Below are 16,620 nucleotides of genomic sequence, written 5' to 3'. Positions count from 1 at the left end.
GGTTATTTCACCATGGAAAACATACAAAAATTGACGGTGCAGCAGCTTCTTATTATTGTAACCGATATATTGTTAAAACAGGTATTGTTATAAGTGAGTTCGACTGTAATCGGAACGGTCATCGTCGAGTCGTTGCGTCGAGGGAGGTTCTTTAAATGTTCGTTGGAAAGGGACTTCACCCCCAGAAGTCGGGGTTTTTAGTTTCCCCTGTGGGGACTCGGTGATCAGTTGCTGAGGGGAGCGTAGGATGACGAGGGCAAGCTAGGTAACACAGACCGACGAGGGGATGGTGATCGCGATTGGCGGCACTGGACAGGAATCTGCTGGCCTGTCAGATACGCTTTGATTTCGCGGAGACGCTCACCATAGCATGGGCACCGCGCGTCAGGGTGGAAGCCGCGGAGACCTAGCTGGCGGTACTGGCACTCGCGATACACATGACCCGCTTTGCCACAGTGGTAGCAGTGCGGATGGTTAGCCGACGAATGCCATACACTTGCCGTATTAGCGCTCTTTCTTGTGCCAGGTGGTAGATATGTAGGTACGTTCGGCTACCTTGAGTTGAGTAGTGGATGCGAAGGGGTGCCCGGGAACAGAGGTGTAACCTCGTCCACTGTCCACATGATAGGATGTGTAGATGGTGGCGCAGAAGCCCTCAATGCTGCCGTATATGTTAGGGATGGGGACCTCAGGTCTTGGTGGTGCGAGTGGCACGAGTGGTTGCACCGCCCATCTGATTTCACTCCGGATGATGTTCGCAAGTGCTGTCACAGGTCGTTTGGGTCCCACTGGTCCCATTGCTTGGAGTTGCCGCAGTTAATCATGCACAACACTTCGTGTGAAGTCTGCGAGGGCCTGCTTCTCGCCGTCGAATCCAATAGGGCATGCAGTAGCTGTGATGTGGCATTCGTAGTGTGACAACCGCTACTGAAGAGTGCGCTCCATCGTGGTTGCCTCACTCACGAACTCGGCCACGGATGTTGGTGGATTGCAGACGAGTCCGCCGAAGAGCTGTTCCTTGACTCCATGCATTAAATGTTGCACCTTCTTTTCCTTGGGCATTACAGGGTCTGCGCACCTGAAAAGACAAGGCATGTCCTCGACAAACATTGAGACTCTCTTGTTTGGCCGCTGGTTCCTCGAAGAGATGGCTTCAGCGTTGTGGTACGCATCGTGGAGCTGTCAACTAAACTCTTGCCATGTCACAAAGGACCCTTCATGGTTCTCGTACCACGTCTTTACTGAGTATTCCAACTCAAAGTAAACTCTCCTCAGCTTGCGAGCATTGTCCCACTCGTTGAGGCTGGCAACCCGATTGAAGTGGTCGAGCCATTCTTCAACATCCTCAAAAGTGTGTCTGTGACACATGAAAAACATACGGGAGAGCAAACTGGGCATCGTAGATTTGGCTCACCTGGTTTGTAGTTGTCGTTGACATCCTTATTTCCAGTTTCGATGCAAGGGACCGAATTCAGGTGGTAGTCCTTGCAGGCAGTAACTGCTTCTTGCTGTGGGAGCTGTTGCTGTCTGTAAGGTGCTAGAAGTTACAGCGGAAAATTGGGGGCAAAGGTGCATGTACCCAGCACTTCCACCTGTAATGTCACAGGCGAGACAACAGAGACAGCTAGGAGTCCACGTCTTTACCAGAAAAACATACGTCGACAATGTTGTCCTCGTCTTCCAACCCCTCAAGCATGTACATGCCACAGCGAATGACTCATATGCCATGGCATTTGTCCATATGTATTGCTACATAGAGTACAGCAGTTCTGCTTGAGGCTCATGCTTTTTTGCTGCTTGTGTCCCTGGAAAACAACAACAAACTTTTTATTTTGGTTATAGTGTACACTGCAAACTGAGGAAGATTTGGCTAAAGGTGTTTTGTGACACTTGACAAAGGCCCAGCCTCTCCTCGGTAATTCAAGCGCATGCGGTTACAGCATACTATTTAACAAAAGGTTACACGTAATGGTTGCAAAATCACTAAGAGTAATTCGAACATGATCCATGTCACACATAACAAGAACAAATACAAAAAAAGCCTGTACAAAGCTAAAATACATTTCAGCTGTTCAAAACAATATTTAGTATGGCAAACAAAAGTTAAAAAAAAAAGTCTTATCATTGGTTGATAGAGAAACATAACATAGTCACTGAAGATGAAAACAAGACAAAAGTAACGATACTGGTATGTTACATCTCTCCTAATAGCAAACTGTTAAAATGATTACAAGGAAGGTTACCATTTAAATTTTTTCTAATTAGAAAATCAATTTCTAGATGAATGTTTAAAATACAAGTTATAATAACTGAAAGCTTTTGAAAGCCATGATTTGTTCGTGTTGTATCAAACTCATAGTGTTTGTCAAAAATTATAGGATGTGTTAACATTTAAAAACTTTTGCTCAAAACATTGTTTATAATTTCTGACTTGTTAATAAATGATAATTTTTTTAGATATGTTTGTGAAATGTTCAGTAAGCTGTGTTTTAAAAATGAATTCTTTGTGCTGTCACCAAGTGACAGATTTTCAATAGGAACATACTACTCATTTTTGGAGTATGGAAAGTTTCATTAGCTTAGTTTCTTAGTCGTTTCCCATATTAGTATGCAATAATAAAAATAAGAGTAAACAATAGAGTAATACAATAGCAGCTTTACTTGAATGGGTAATGCATAACGAAATTTATTTATTATGCCTATAGAAAAAGCTAGTTTAGTGGATAAATAAATAATGTGTTCTGACCACAAATTATTCTCTTGAAATGCAACAATAAGAAACTTGAGTTTTGATTTGCGTACAAGCTGGTTAGTGTGATATTTCAAGTACAAATCACTGTTAATAGTTAATAGTCCTGTCCTTCCTTAATATCGTGTTTGTAAAACTGAGCACAATATAACCATGAAGTTTGTACATTAAGCACATGTCAGTAAGTCTTTTAGTTCTTGCATAAAGGAACACTTCAAGCTTCAGCTCTCGTCAGCTGGCTGAGGCCTTATAATAAAGAAAGCACCAACTGTGCTGTTTGGGATGGTGGGCTTCTTTGTAACTTTCACATTGTGATACTTCAGCAGCCTAGCTGGAAAGAATCACAATTCTTCCAAGGGCACCAAGGAGTTGAAAAGTGTTGAGCTAGAGCTTGTGAATCTGTTTAGTGACTTTGAGCGACTTGTTACTCTTGTTGATGGTTGTCTGGAAATGTACCAGACAGCATGTACAAAGAGCAGCACCTATGATGCCTTCAAAGTATCTACTGATATGCAGACACTTAAACTGACACTAAAGGCAAATACTAAGTCGATGTGAACTGTTCGAATACCATTCCACAAAACCTCGCAATGCTTGTTTTGTGCCAAGACTTAGTTTACAAGAAAATTGCATCTGAATGGTCTTAATACCTTTATCGCAACTCAAATCTCCCACCACCCAACCGGGGAGTGATGACGTTGCATACGCCATCCCTGCCCTTTGCAGCCTTCAGTGAGTAAAACGGCGGCCGACAGACGGTGGTATGGTTTTTTGCACAAAACACGCGGTCATGGGGAAAATGAGCCAAGACAGAGCGGTCGATCCGCCCCTGCAGCTACTTTTGGTCAAGTGGCATGGACCGTTCGGGCATCCCGCAACATCACGTGGAAGTGGAATTCTCTGCTACTTGCAGTTTGTGCAAGTTTCACGAGCCAGCAAAACCAGTGCAGCATTACACGATAACGAAACTACTGGAACACGAAAGCGTGGGCGGTGCAGAGCCAAGTGAAAATGAAACCTTTCGACCACCTGCGTCATGTCAATGTCGACGTCAATGAGTTCTTCTTTTCTAAAGATGAAATAGAACTGGACAAGTAGCGTTTCCTTTCGTCTTATAATGCAATACAATGATGTTTTTATAAATAGTAGTTCAGGACTATTGATAGAATTTAAATAAGGAGCGCCTTCATCATCAGGCAAGTACTTGAATGTCCCGGAGGAGTCTATAATCGTGTCCTCCATTTACCTCAATTTCTTGATTACTAAGGCTCTGTTTGCGATAACAGTGTTGCCTTGGAGATTCTCGAGCACTGATCTATCACTTTAGCTTGACTTAATATTTGCCTTTATTATCTCTTTAAGGCGCCACATTGCCCGTGCAACCAAAACAACTGAAGCCTTCAAGGCCTAGCTGTTTTGTGCTCCTAAAGAAAGTCTTTTTGAGGCCAACAGTTGCTTAATCACTACAGGCACCATTCTACCAGACTTCTACTGCCCTTTTTGCCAGAAGGTATGGCATGGATCAAGTAGCCTAAAGTATGCACAAATATAAAGCCAGCCTCTTGGCCATGCTTGATATGTGGGGTAGACAGGCAGAAGCACTAGGAGCAGCATTCAAAGGGAGCAGCCAAGCATTGATCTTGTACAGTGTTCTTGAAGAAACAAAGACTGATCCTCTGAGCTTAAGAATCCTAGGGCATCCCTAGATGATTGTGGTGGAACTGAAATGGTTACAGGGCCTTTTGTGCTCAATTCCAAGTCATTAACACTGGTGATGAGCAAGGCAGGCACCAAGTGCTTACGTGAATCGCTATGGTTCAATAGTGAAACCATTCGAGGGTCATGGTTACACTTGAAATTTTGCTAAGTTGATTTTGTTTGCCCATTTTTGTAGTTGTTTCTTCAATGAAAAGGGCAATAAGTGATATCACTACACCACATGGTTTGATTATCTGGCATGTGTGCCTGCTCTACATTATCTGATTGTGTGTACAGTAGAACATCATTGATAGGATCCTGTTACATATGATTTACTGGCGCCAATGTTCGCTATTGAGAATGCATAAAATGAACCAGCACAGATATGTTTCTTTTTTACTAGTTCATACATTTCCAGAAAACACAATCTTTCGGCACCAACATTTAGTACATTGCCAAACTGGGATCGTATTATGTTTTTCGTCTGCTAGATCCCATGTATACAAGAAAAGGCGTGAGGTGCACATCATGAGAACTGTAACCATCCACCTCAGCAGCTTCCCTGCAGTACTCTATTATTATGTATTATGTCATGATATACAGTCAATTTCTGATTTCTCAAGCAGTCTAGGGGCCACAAAAAAGTCCAAAAGAATTGAGCAGCCCAAAAAAAAATTATTGCATGCCTTTTACTGCCCCCAAGGGCCCAGTTTGCCACAGGCACGTCTGAAATAGCTCTGAAGGCCTGCCAAGGCCTGTGAGTACATTTATTAGGCATATTGGTGCTCCTAACTTGACAGGCGACAGTGGGTTCACGCGTGTGTAATTGACTAGATAGTGGGCCTCTTCTTTTATCTGTCCCTGACAGTTCCAGACTGTGCGAAATGCTGCACACGCAACGCTCATTGGCTGAAACCACTGCCTCAGGCAGTTCGTAACTGTCAAGGACGAATAATCAGAGGCCCACTGTCTCATGTGGGCGATTCCTTTCCACTCTTGGTTTCCTTCACCGCAATACATTGTATATGCTTGACCGCACATCACTGTTGCATTGCATTGAAGCTGACTTTCGGGAACCAGCTTTATGCAGTGCTTTAGACCCTTGCTATGCTATCTGTGCTTCGACGTCATTGGCGAGGAGGACGAAGGCGACAGCAGTGAATCCTTGAAATGAAAAACATGAAAGGCATTAAACAGCAAGAAGCCTGATAGAAAATGTTGAAGCAGCTAGGGCTAGTGTTGCTGCGGTAGTGGCTGTGGCTGCCAGCGAATCAGCATCTGGGAACATTGGTTCAAGACTGTGGCATAATAAAAATGGAGGTGGTGGTGGCTTCGATTAATGCTGTTTCGGACCTGTGGTCATGGCAAAAAGTTTGGAAAATCAGATGGCGAAGGGTTTCAGCATCTGCAATTTCAGATGTTCTTATACGTTTGGCTCTATCGGGTGTGTGGCAATGCCGCGAAGGCCCCTGAATTACCTGGCATCCGAAAAATCAGTCATTGACTGTAATGGGATCACTTCTTTCACTGTTTTTTACTATTTTTTACATATTGGCATATGGTTCTAGTGGCTAGCTGGATGGGTGCTTTCCAAGTATGACAGACATGAAATAGTTGATGTTCTCATATCTGACGTTCCTGTAGAAATTTCTGGTATGGACTGCACGTTCTCCATAAGCAGCATGCTTTTCCCTTTTCTGAAGACATAAAGAATATGTTGAAATTAAATTTTCAACCAACAGAATTAATTGGCACCTGAAACGGATACATTTCACCAATGCAAGCTCATGCTGCATTCTGGTGCTGATGAAACTGCAAGACTGTGTTATTACTTGAACGTGGAAATGAGTACAAAAGTCCTAAAAATTATGATTTCAGAAAGCGTACGAATGGGCAAGCTTCTAAGTGAGCTTTCTGTGATCTATGCTTTTTATGGAAGAATAATATTGGCATGAATGTTCATCACTATGAGATTAACAGCTGGACAGGTGTACTTATCATGTTCAGCTAGTGTTTCAAAGCATCTTTAAACATTTAGCCAGACTTTAGAATTTCATACAAAACATTCATTTGCTGTGTCATTTATGGCTAACTGGCACAAGTTTTACACTTTACATGTAATTTTTGAGCTACAATGAGCCCTGTCTTAGTCATTATACTTCTATGCTAGCTGGTGTTCTTGCTTGCATGCTCTATGACAGCACTGTGTCTATTCCTTGTATGCGTTTAAACCAACATGTTTGGGCCTTTAAAATAGTTCAAAATGCTTTGTGCTCATTTATTAGTTTCTCTTTCGAAGTATTTGGGAAGCAGGTATATTACTTAAAACACTAAATCTTGTATTTGGATTCATGTACAAGCACTGGAACTAAAACAGGCTTTCAAGCTTGACAATTGCCTTGTTAAAATCATTGGCACCTTTTCTTTCTGCAGCATGTCCATTGCCGTTGGAACAGGTAGCAGTGGTGATGGCAGTCGCAGTGGCTTCCAGGGTGCTTTCTCATCACCTACAGCCAGTGCAGGTAGTCCATCCAATGATGTCAGCACATTTATCAACAGCAACCAGAAGCGGGCACGTGTCCTTTATGACTATGATGCTCATGACAACTCCGAGTTATCACTGATGGCTGATGAAGTAAGTTTCACAAGCTCTGCATTTGTCTTAGTATGCCTCAGTAACTGTACCTCTGTGTCCTGTACCCTTTAATCCTATGCGGATAGAATATAACCTTGATTTTACAAAATTTACATCTTTTTTTAATGGAGAGCTGTAGACCCAGTTGTTGTGCTATAGCCTGAATTCCTCAAGAGCACAACAAATGATTACACCAGCTTTCAATCCAACCAGTTCAAAACAGGCTGCCCATCTGCCTTTTTCACGTTGCAATGGCATATTTGCTCTACCCTGCAGGAAGTGTAAAAAATAAAATAAAAAAATGGAAGGGTCAGCGCATGCTGCCCAATCTCGGAGGCAATTGAAAGGTTCGAACAATTTGGGACGTGCACAAATGTGTGCTGCTGCAAACTAGCATGCTGTATGCTGCTTTGCAGGTTGATTCATAGCTTCACGTTTGTACAATGCAAACAGCGTGCTCATTGTAGGCTGCAACCCCAAGTTTAAAACGAGAAGCGGCGTAGGCTTTCAATCAATGTTTTAGTCATAATAGTGTTTTATATCATGTTGGCAAGCTAAATTTGGAGAGCTGTAGACCCAATTGTTGCACTATAAAGCCTGAATTCTTCAAGAGCACAACAAATGCAAAAAAAGCCTTCGTTTCCCAACGTGCAACTGCCATTCTATGTTTCCAATCGGAGCCATCTTGATCTTATGTGAAATAGCCGCTCTTCCTCTTTAGCCATTCGACACTACTACGTGCGTCGAATGGCTATGAAGGTAAAGCCCACAAAAGAGCTGTCCTTATGCCCAATTCAATTTGTCGACTGACGTAAGTGCGGCATGCCATTGACAGATTTTAGCCATCATCTGCTTGGACGTCGCAGGCCTGCAGAACTCTACGTGCAACTATGTCGAACTAATAGCCAAGGTTTGCTACAAAGCATAAATTCAGTGAATAGAAAAAGAAATGAAGGATGTTGAGCTTTTGGAAGTAGATAGTCGCTTCGAAAGATGTCAGCAATACCAGTTTGCTTCCTGTGCCGAGCCCACCCCACCCTCGTGATTGTGACTAGGCTTGGGAGGTGGAAGCAGTTCCAACAGCCGCCACATTCAGCAGGCATTTCAGCATGACTGCTGCAGCCTGGAGATTTGCAGAAAGAGAAGGAGACTCAAGAAAAATTACAAGACCTTGTTTTCAATGTCGGCTACCAAGTAAAAAGCAGATTTTCTTGCTCGCATTGACACCGCCACGGCTGGTCCAGATATGATGGAGATATGCTTTCTTATCGTAAGCCTCGATATAAGTGCTCTTCTATCTTGTGTGATGTGCAGGTTGTGGGGTGGCAATGTGACAGAGGGCAAAGGTGAACATGACTATTGTCTCGCCATGAAGATGGTTAGCTGCGGTGATGCTATGGTGGCCTGCAGCCAGTTCAACATGCAGCCTGTTCTTCATGAAAATTCCCACTGTGTATAAAATGCAGAGCACCGGTAATCAGCAAATGGCACTAAATGACATATTTTTCAATAATGAACGTATCAGACGGCGGCATGCGTACTGAGACCTGGCAGGGACACTTGAAGATGAAGCTGTTGCCCGCGGTGTTTACTAAAAATTACCTTTTTTCTCAGTTTCTGATAATTAAAATTTTGGTTTGGTTGCAAATATTCACTAGCTGTATCTCTGCCTTAAGAGCAGCCTGAGCTGTAATTTTTGTTGTGGCATGTCACTGAATGTGTAGAGCACACAATGGTAGGAGTTAATTTTTAAATTTGGCTTCTGAAAATTTTGCATTTCCCCTTCAACTAGAGCATCAAGTGACAATGTTTGCAACATGAAATTCAAAGTGCTCTAAAGTAACAAAAAGTTATCACATCTGTAGAATACTCCTACCATTGCATCTATTATGCTTTGTAGTATCTAGGCATGTGCTGTTCATTTTCATTATCTTTGGAAATAGTTGACCTACAGAAAAGGTAATCAAATTTTTAAAGCAGCTTGAAGAACTCGGTCAGATTACCAAATTTCATTAAATGAACTTAAAAAAAAATTAATCTAGACCAGACCTCTACGGGTCTCCTTCAGACCTCCAGACTCTTAATGGGGTAGTCACACTATGGACCAAATTTCGTGGACAAGCATGGCGTGGCTGAGCCGTGTAGTGCTTGTCTGCGGATTTTGGTATGTCGTGTGAATATTCCATGAGATGCGGTACACTAAAGGGGCGATACACCAATGATAGGCCAACCAGTCAGCATACTGTGTCGTTGACAGACCATTTTATCATACTAGGCCAGCAGCGATGCAACTGACAGCTTCTAGTCATCATAGAGCAAAGGGCTTTTGAGCCGACAACGCCGTTACGAAATCAGTCTGCTGATAGTCCCATATCCCTGTGCGAATGCCGCTTAGTGAACTGACAATGCAATAGCCAAACTGCTTAGCTTTGCTTGTATATGCAGTCAGCATCCAATTTTTCTGAATCCCTAAGGACTGTGAAAATGTCCGAAAAAAATGAATGCGTGCCTTTAACTGCCCTCAAGGGCTTAAATTGCCACAGCCACGCCTCAAAAGCTTTAAAAGGCCCCTCACCAAGCCACATAGCAAATTTCAGTTATATGCTGGAAGTTATGTGTCCTCTAGGAAGTGTTCTCCCGCAAAATATTTCAAATTGGTTTGTTTGTTTGTTTGTTTGTTTGTTTGTTTGTTTGTTTGTTTGTTTGTTTATTTATTTATTCATTTATTTATACTGTCAGCCCACGACGGGCTATTACAGGAGTGGATTTAACATACATAAACAGAGAAGTGCATTAGTGCGCTTGAACAATGCACTAAAAAGAAGAAAAAGAAAATGTAGTAGCACTGCTGATATGAAACACATTAACAGTATAATTACAGAGCACAATTTGACTTATTATATCACAATGTTAGTGCAGAACATCAGGGTGCATCAGGGTACATAAGGCAGTGTATTGCTTCCAAGAATGCATTAATTGATTTTAACTGGACAATTGAATCAGGCAAAGAGTTCCACTGCTGAATTGCCCTGGGAAAAAAACTATACCTGAAGCAGTCATTGTGCACTGTGGAAGGAGGTATATACTTACTGTGTCTGTGCCGTGATGTTTCCTGTGTCTTGATTTGGAAGTACTTGTATCTTATTTTGACATGGTTATGAATTACTAAGAACAGGAATTTAAGCCTTTCATACTCGGTACAATTTTGCAGAGGTGGTAGCTCTGCAAGTTTACATAATTCAGTTGGAGAGTGAAAACGGTGGTATTTATTAAATATAAACCATTATGGGTCTTAGCAAGGTTTTGTAAGCTAAAATTTTAATTTCAGGTGAGGCACAGTGTAGGTTACGTCTTAGCACCCACAATACTTTGTTAGCTTTTGCACAAAGCTCATTTACGTGAAGATTCCAACGCAAGTCGGGTGTAAATATAAGACCTAGGTATATATATTAACTCGAGCAAGTTCATGACCGTGGATACTGTATGAGAAATTTAGAATATTCTTTTTTCTAGAGATGGACATAAAAACCTATTTAGTTGGGTTAAGCTGCATTTGCCAACAATCGCACCAGTTCTTAATTTTCTGTAAGTCAAGATTGAGGTAGGCCTGATCACCTGGTGACGCTATTCTCTTGTACAATATGCAGTCGTCGGCAAACATTCTTATTTGAGTAATGATGTCATTTGGCAGATCATTTATAAAAACTAGGAATAAAAGGGGCCCTATGACACTACCCTGAGGTACCCCAGATACCACGGGAGATAAACTAGATTGCTGATGTCCCAGTTGAACATATTGTTCTCTATGTGCAAGGTAGGAAGTGAACCACCGCGTAAGGGAAGAATTTTAGAAGGTACACTGACACTGATTTTAAGTAAAAGCTTTCTTTAGGACACCTTGTCAAAGGCCTTTGCAAAGTCTAAGAATATTATATCAGTTTGGCCCCGGGCATTAATTGTGCTAGAAAGGACATGTACAAGTTCAATAAGCTGAGTGACAGTGGACAATCCTTTGTGAAAGCCATGTTGATCTGGAAAAATTAATTTAAGTTCATCTAAATAGGTGAACAGGTGCTTTGATACAATGTGTTCTAGCATTTTAGAACAGGTGCTCGTGAGCGATATCGGTCGGTAGTTGCTAGTGCCAGAGGTTGGACCACCTTTATGTATGGGCACAATTTTTTTTCGCTTCCAGGCAGTGGGAAACGAGCCACTAGAAATGGATGATTGAAAAATTAGTGTTAAAAACTTGGATCTTCATTCAGCATATCCATAAAGGAATTCATTGGGGATTTCATCAGGACCAGGACTTTTTTTTATATTAATGTGAAGCAACAGATTGAAAACACCCTCTTCTGTAATCTTGATATTCTGAATAGAAAGTATGTCCGCATAATCATTGATGGTAGGCAAGATACCGTGATCGATGGTAAAAACTAAGGAAAAAAAGGAGTTAAATACTGTGGGGATGCGCGACTCTCACGCGTCCCCTGATATGTTGTTTTCCCGCACGGCTCGCGTGGCCTGGCGCCCGTGGCGGTCGGAGTGGTTGAGGCGCGGTACAAGAGAATGGTGCGAGTGTTGCGCTGCTAACGCCGCCGACAGGCGAGGTTACTTGGGCGCCGAAAGACAAGGCGCTTCCTCTTTGGTTCGGGACAGCAAGCAGTACGGACGTGCCATACCGCGCGTGCGCCGATCCATGCTTCTGCGAGACCGTCTCGCGTGGCCGCCTTGGAACGCGCCACCGTTCACGTGACCGTACATGCGAACGACCAGGCGTTGGGATCCAGCATGGGGCGAACATATTCGCTTGCTATCCGGTCACGGTGAGTCGGACTCCTAGATTTGTCGTGCGCCCATCGGCATGTTTTGGGGATAGCAACTCGGCTAGCAGGCATTGATCTATGAAACGTGCAATAAATGCCCTTGTGATTGTTTGCACTACTGTGTTGTCGTTCCTTTGTCCCAAGAGCATGGAGGAGAACCCCACAATACCTCCGCTTGATCCTTGCTACTTTTGTACGACTTAGCCGTTGGATTCAAGCACCTCCAAAACTTATCTGGGGCTTCCTTGAGAAATTGTTTCAGCGTTGAGTTATAAAAGTTATCTTTAGATGTCTTCAGATTATACCATAGGTTTTTACCTAAAAGATGAATGTCATGTTTCTGTTCGATACTAGGACTGAGGGTTCAAGCCTTTCGCATACGTTTAAGCTTTCTTTTAGTGTGTATTATTTCCTGAGTTGCCCAGGGGTTTCTTTTTCTTGCACGTTTAGAACGCTGAGGAATGAAATGTATGCAAAACGCTTTCATATCATGGAAAAATTTCCATAGTTCTTCAGTAGTACCAGATGATCTGTACAACTCCAAAAAAGAATAAAATGACTGCTCCAGATATTCCAGTATTGCCAGGTCATTGGCGGCTTTAAAGTTTGGAATCACAAGTTTCTCGTTCTCACGCATGATATTAACATACACATCTAGTGACATCATAACCATTTTATGATCAGAGAGGCCTTCATCAATTTCACACATGTTAAGAAATGGGAGCAACCAACCAGATAAGAATATTAAATCAAGGATTGAGGAAGTTCTAGTTGGACCCACACATATACAAGCTGAGACGACCTGAGTCAAATTATAACAGAAAGTGATCTCAAGTAGTTGTTCACAATTAGGGACGTCATGTCCCTCTACACAAAGTGTCGATCAATTAATTCCAGGAAGGTTGAAGTCTCCTAATAAAATAATATTGTCTTCGTGCTTTAGGTGTGCGTTCATAAAGCTTCTTAATTTATTAAGCATATTCACTGGGGAGTTTGGTGGTCTGTACATAGCACCAATGAATACTGTACGATTAATAAGTTTGGTTTTAATCCAAATAGCTTCAACATCACTGACATGCAGGAGAATACTGAACAAAATACATTCTTTAATTAGCAGCGCAATGCCTCCTCCTCTCATTTCGCAGTCTCTTCTCACGATTTTGTATCCAGGAGGTGTGACTTCGGCATCTAGTATGTCTTTTTTAAGCCATGTTTCGGTAAGTGCCAGAATATCAAGATCACGTTCCAGTACTAGAGCCTCAATGACCGTAACTTTATTTAAATATGCTTCTTACGTATATGTTTATTATCTTAAACTGTTCAGAAGCACTGTGACGCCGCCAATCGTTGTTACCGTGCTTGTGATCTCTATCGGAAGGTGCCTTACATATGTACCTGGAATTAGTAGCCTCATTCCAACCATACACCACATCATTTATTTTCATCTTGTCAAACATAAGTTTCACCTTGATCCCCCTTTTCCTCTCCTCAGAACTAGAGTCCCATAGCCGTTTGCGGATCTCGACAATTCGATTAAAAACGTCTTCGTTAATGCTGATCTCTTTACCCCGGATCATAAAGTAGTTTTGCAGGATTTCAGTTTTATCTCGGAAATCTGAGAGTCTCAAAATGATTGGCCAATCTTTACCATCCTGTTGCTTTCCTAAGCAATGAATCCGTTCGACTGAATTCATTTTTAGGTTTAAGACTGTATGAAAAACATCAACATTGACCTTCTTACGTAATGCCTCTTCAGTTTCATTCACATCATCCTTTATCTCTCTGATAATGAGATTATTTCGCAGAGAGCGATTTTCGAGGTCATCAATTCGTTTGACGAGAGCATTACTGTCAGAATTTGATTTACGGTTCAAGTGGTCAACTTTTTTACCAAGAGTTGCCATAGCAGTTTCAGTTTCATTGGCAAACTTGTCAAGGTTAGCAAGTCTGGTTGAGGCTTCGCCCAAGATCTCTAATCGTTCCTCTATTTTCGAAATCCTGCCCTCTACTCGAGCCTCAAAAGATGCTTGGTTTTTTTCAATATTAGTCACTTTTTCCAAGACCGCCCTCTGTGTCGTAATCATCTCGTTAAACATTTCTTCAGTGATAGGTCCGGGATTTTCTTCAACATCTCCCAAGCGGGCCGTTAGCAAACAAGCAACGTCAAAACACTCAGATATACAACATAAGAGAGTATATTGACATGGCAACACGACTAAGCATAGAAAATCGCTGCGAAAACCATATTTTCGATCACCAACCTGCACAATGAGCAGGAAAGTCGGTGACATTGCCACGGTAGTGTTGCCGTGTCCATAGAGTTTCCTACAAAGATTACTAGAGGGAACTCTGGTGCTGCAGTCGTTGTCTTACCATGGGAATGATGGGAAGTACATGGATTTGTCTGATCTTCGTGCTTGTGGATTCAGACGTTCTTGTGGCTTTGTATATTACGCTATATAAATCTTATTGTCGTATATTTCAGCGCAATCTGTATTCTTCGAAGTGTAGAAGACGCTGGGAACGCGTACAATTGCTATTAATTGCAATGATTGAGCTTGTCCAGGTGGCTAAATTGAAATGCGCCAAGCATCTCAAGGCACTGGCATGCCTGCGATAAATTCATAAGGGTGCTTCATTCGCTTGCCGATACATGCGTCCGTGGCTTAATGGTTTCAATATCAGGCTTCTGTGCTAAAGTTCCTGTGTTCGAATCCTGCCGTCGGGCAATTTTAATTATGTTTATTTAATTATTTATTACGCAATACACTGTTGAAAATGACAAGTTTACAAAGTCACAAAGCCGTTTGAAGCCAAAAAGGACGAAGTTTAGGGAAATCCATGTACTTCCCACAACGCCAGAGTTCCCTCTAGTAATTTTTGTAGGAAACTCTATGGCCGTGTCCACTGGTGTTTGCTGAAACGGGCGTCCCTTTTAAAGCCAGAAAGTCAGCAGGTCCAAGATGGTCGGGAGACGTCATGGTGCATGTTGATGATGCGCTGTGGCCATAGTCCACGTGTGGCAGCCGTGATGTGATGGTATCACTGAAGGGTGCACCTAAGACGCAATCCGGCAAGACCAAAAGCGATGCAAGCTGGCAGCGTCCATCAACCGTGAAAGTTGCAGCAGCGCTGATGCAAAAGCGCGCAGCTAGAGCCTGCACAATGAGCGGCAAAGTCGGTGACATTGCCACGGCAGTGTTGCCATATTTATTAATAGCCGAGATAGAAATAGTTTAGTGCCGCAAACCCGTGATTTCGGGAGGCAAGCACTACTGCCAATGGAGACGCTCTCTCCACTTTCCCCGTCTAGCCTCTGCAAGAGAAATTCCTTCCCTGCGTATTCCCATACCGGAGCTGGAGGATCACGTGATGCATATGTCACAGGATCTCACCTTAGTTTTTTTTTTTTTCCTTTCTTTCCTTGTTTTTCCTCTTTTTTTCTTTGTTTTCCCCCTCCTGCTTTTTGGCTGCGCAACGCACTTTCACTGATAGTCATGTGCACGTGCTGTTATGTCTGTCTCGTTTCACGCAGCACACGATTTTGTGTGCTGTACACAAGAACACTTTACTACCAGTATACCTAAGTCAGTGGTACACGAACACTGAGGCAGATGCAAGCTGATCACAGAGCATGATCGCACGTTGGAACACAGTAGAAAATGACATAGTTTCGCTCTCAGTGCACGCAACTACACGTGTGAATAAGTAGACGAAACAGAAGTACATCTCTCTTGATGCGGTGCGAAGTAAAACAAAAAACATGAATACATTTGGTTTCTGTGTTTTATTATTTATCTAAACTTTAATTCGTCTGTTGAAGCAACAGATTACACAAATAACAGATGTTGCCTTGAATAATTCTCTTAATCACGTGCCACTATGAGCGACGTCACAGCACTGCCATTTACGTAGGCACACTTGTGCAAGATGCGTCGACTCTCCAGCTTGGACTGCGGCATACTCGAGGAGAAAAGCAAACAGCATTCAGTTTGAAATTTCAGCTCTTTCCTTGGCATGTAGAGATGCAATTCTTAGCAGACACGATTGTGAGCACACATTGTATGCACTACACTTGTCAGCTCAAGATGGCCAGACCTGGTGAGGGGCCCTTTAAAAGCTTGCCAGTACACTTGGTAGGCATCTTGGTGCTCATGCTGTGACGACAGGTGACGCGGGTGCGCACATGTATACAGTGAAATCTCGATATGATGAACTTCAAGGAACCGCGGCAAATTGTTCGTTATTCTGAAAGGTTGTTATAGTGAAAGCCCCAAAATTGACTATTTCACCCATCAACCCATCCGGTTATCAGTTGTCACCGTATGAGCTATCCACGAAAACGTCACGGTTTGCTCTCGGCTCGCACCGTTGCTATTTTCCATAGATTTCACCACCACGCACCAGTGTATATAAAGTGGCGCATGCAAAAGAGACCCTGACACCGAGAAAATCATTAACAAAGAGGCTCCATGTCGCCTATAAAGCGTAATGTTTCTTTTTGTTTGATTCTTTTTTACATTCCTTGCCATGGACACCGCAACTATCTCGCTCTAGATGGACATCTGAACTACCGTATTTATTCAAACCTGGGCCGATAGTTTTCTTTTTTTTTTTTTTCATATAATAATATACCAAACTCTATGGTCAGCTTAGATTTGAGGATGTTAAAAAGCGCCAGTTATTTATTCAATTTGATAAATATGGCGCAT

The 16,620-nt window shown here is 42.5% G+C and overlaps 1 protein-coding gene across 7 annotated transcripts in view; it reads left to right on the top strand.

Moving 5' to 3' along the window:
- EndoB (SH3 domain containing GRB2 like, endophilin-B) overlaps positions 1-16,620 on the top strand; it is a 91,975-nt gene that overhangs the window by 45,945 nt on the left and 29,410 nt on the right. For 5 of the 7 annotated variants that reach the window (XM_050196001.3, XM_055063468.2, XM_055063470.2 and 2 more), the window contains one exon: positions 6,881-7,082. In XM_050196001.3, coding sequence (XP_050051958.1) covers positions 6,881-7,082 — 202 coding nt within the window. Of the gene's footprint in view, positions 1-6,880; positions 7,083-8,396; positions 12,024-16,620 lie in introns of those variants that run through there. The other 2 variants (XM_055063471.2, XM_072289834.1) reach the window with 2 other exon arrangements.

This window comes from Dermacentor andersoni, chromosome 1 (genome assembly GCF_023375885.2).
Source record: "Dermacentor andersoni chromosome 1, qqDerAnde1_hic_scaffold, whole genome shotgun sequence".
NCBI lineage: Eukaryota > Metazoa > Arthropoda > Arachnida > Ixodida > Ixodidae > Dermacentor > Dermacentor andersoni.
Note: the sequence above shows the minus strand (reverse complement) of the source record. Positions and strands in the feature narration are given on the sequence as shown.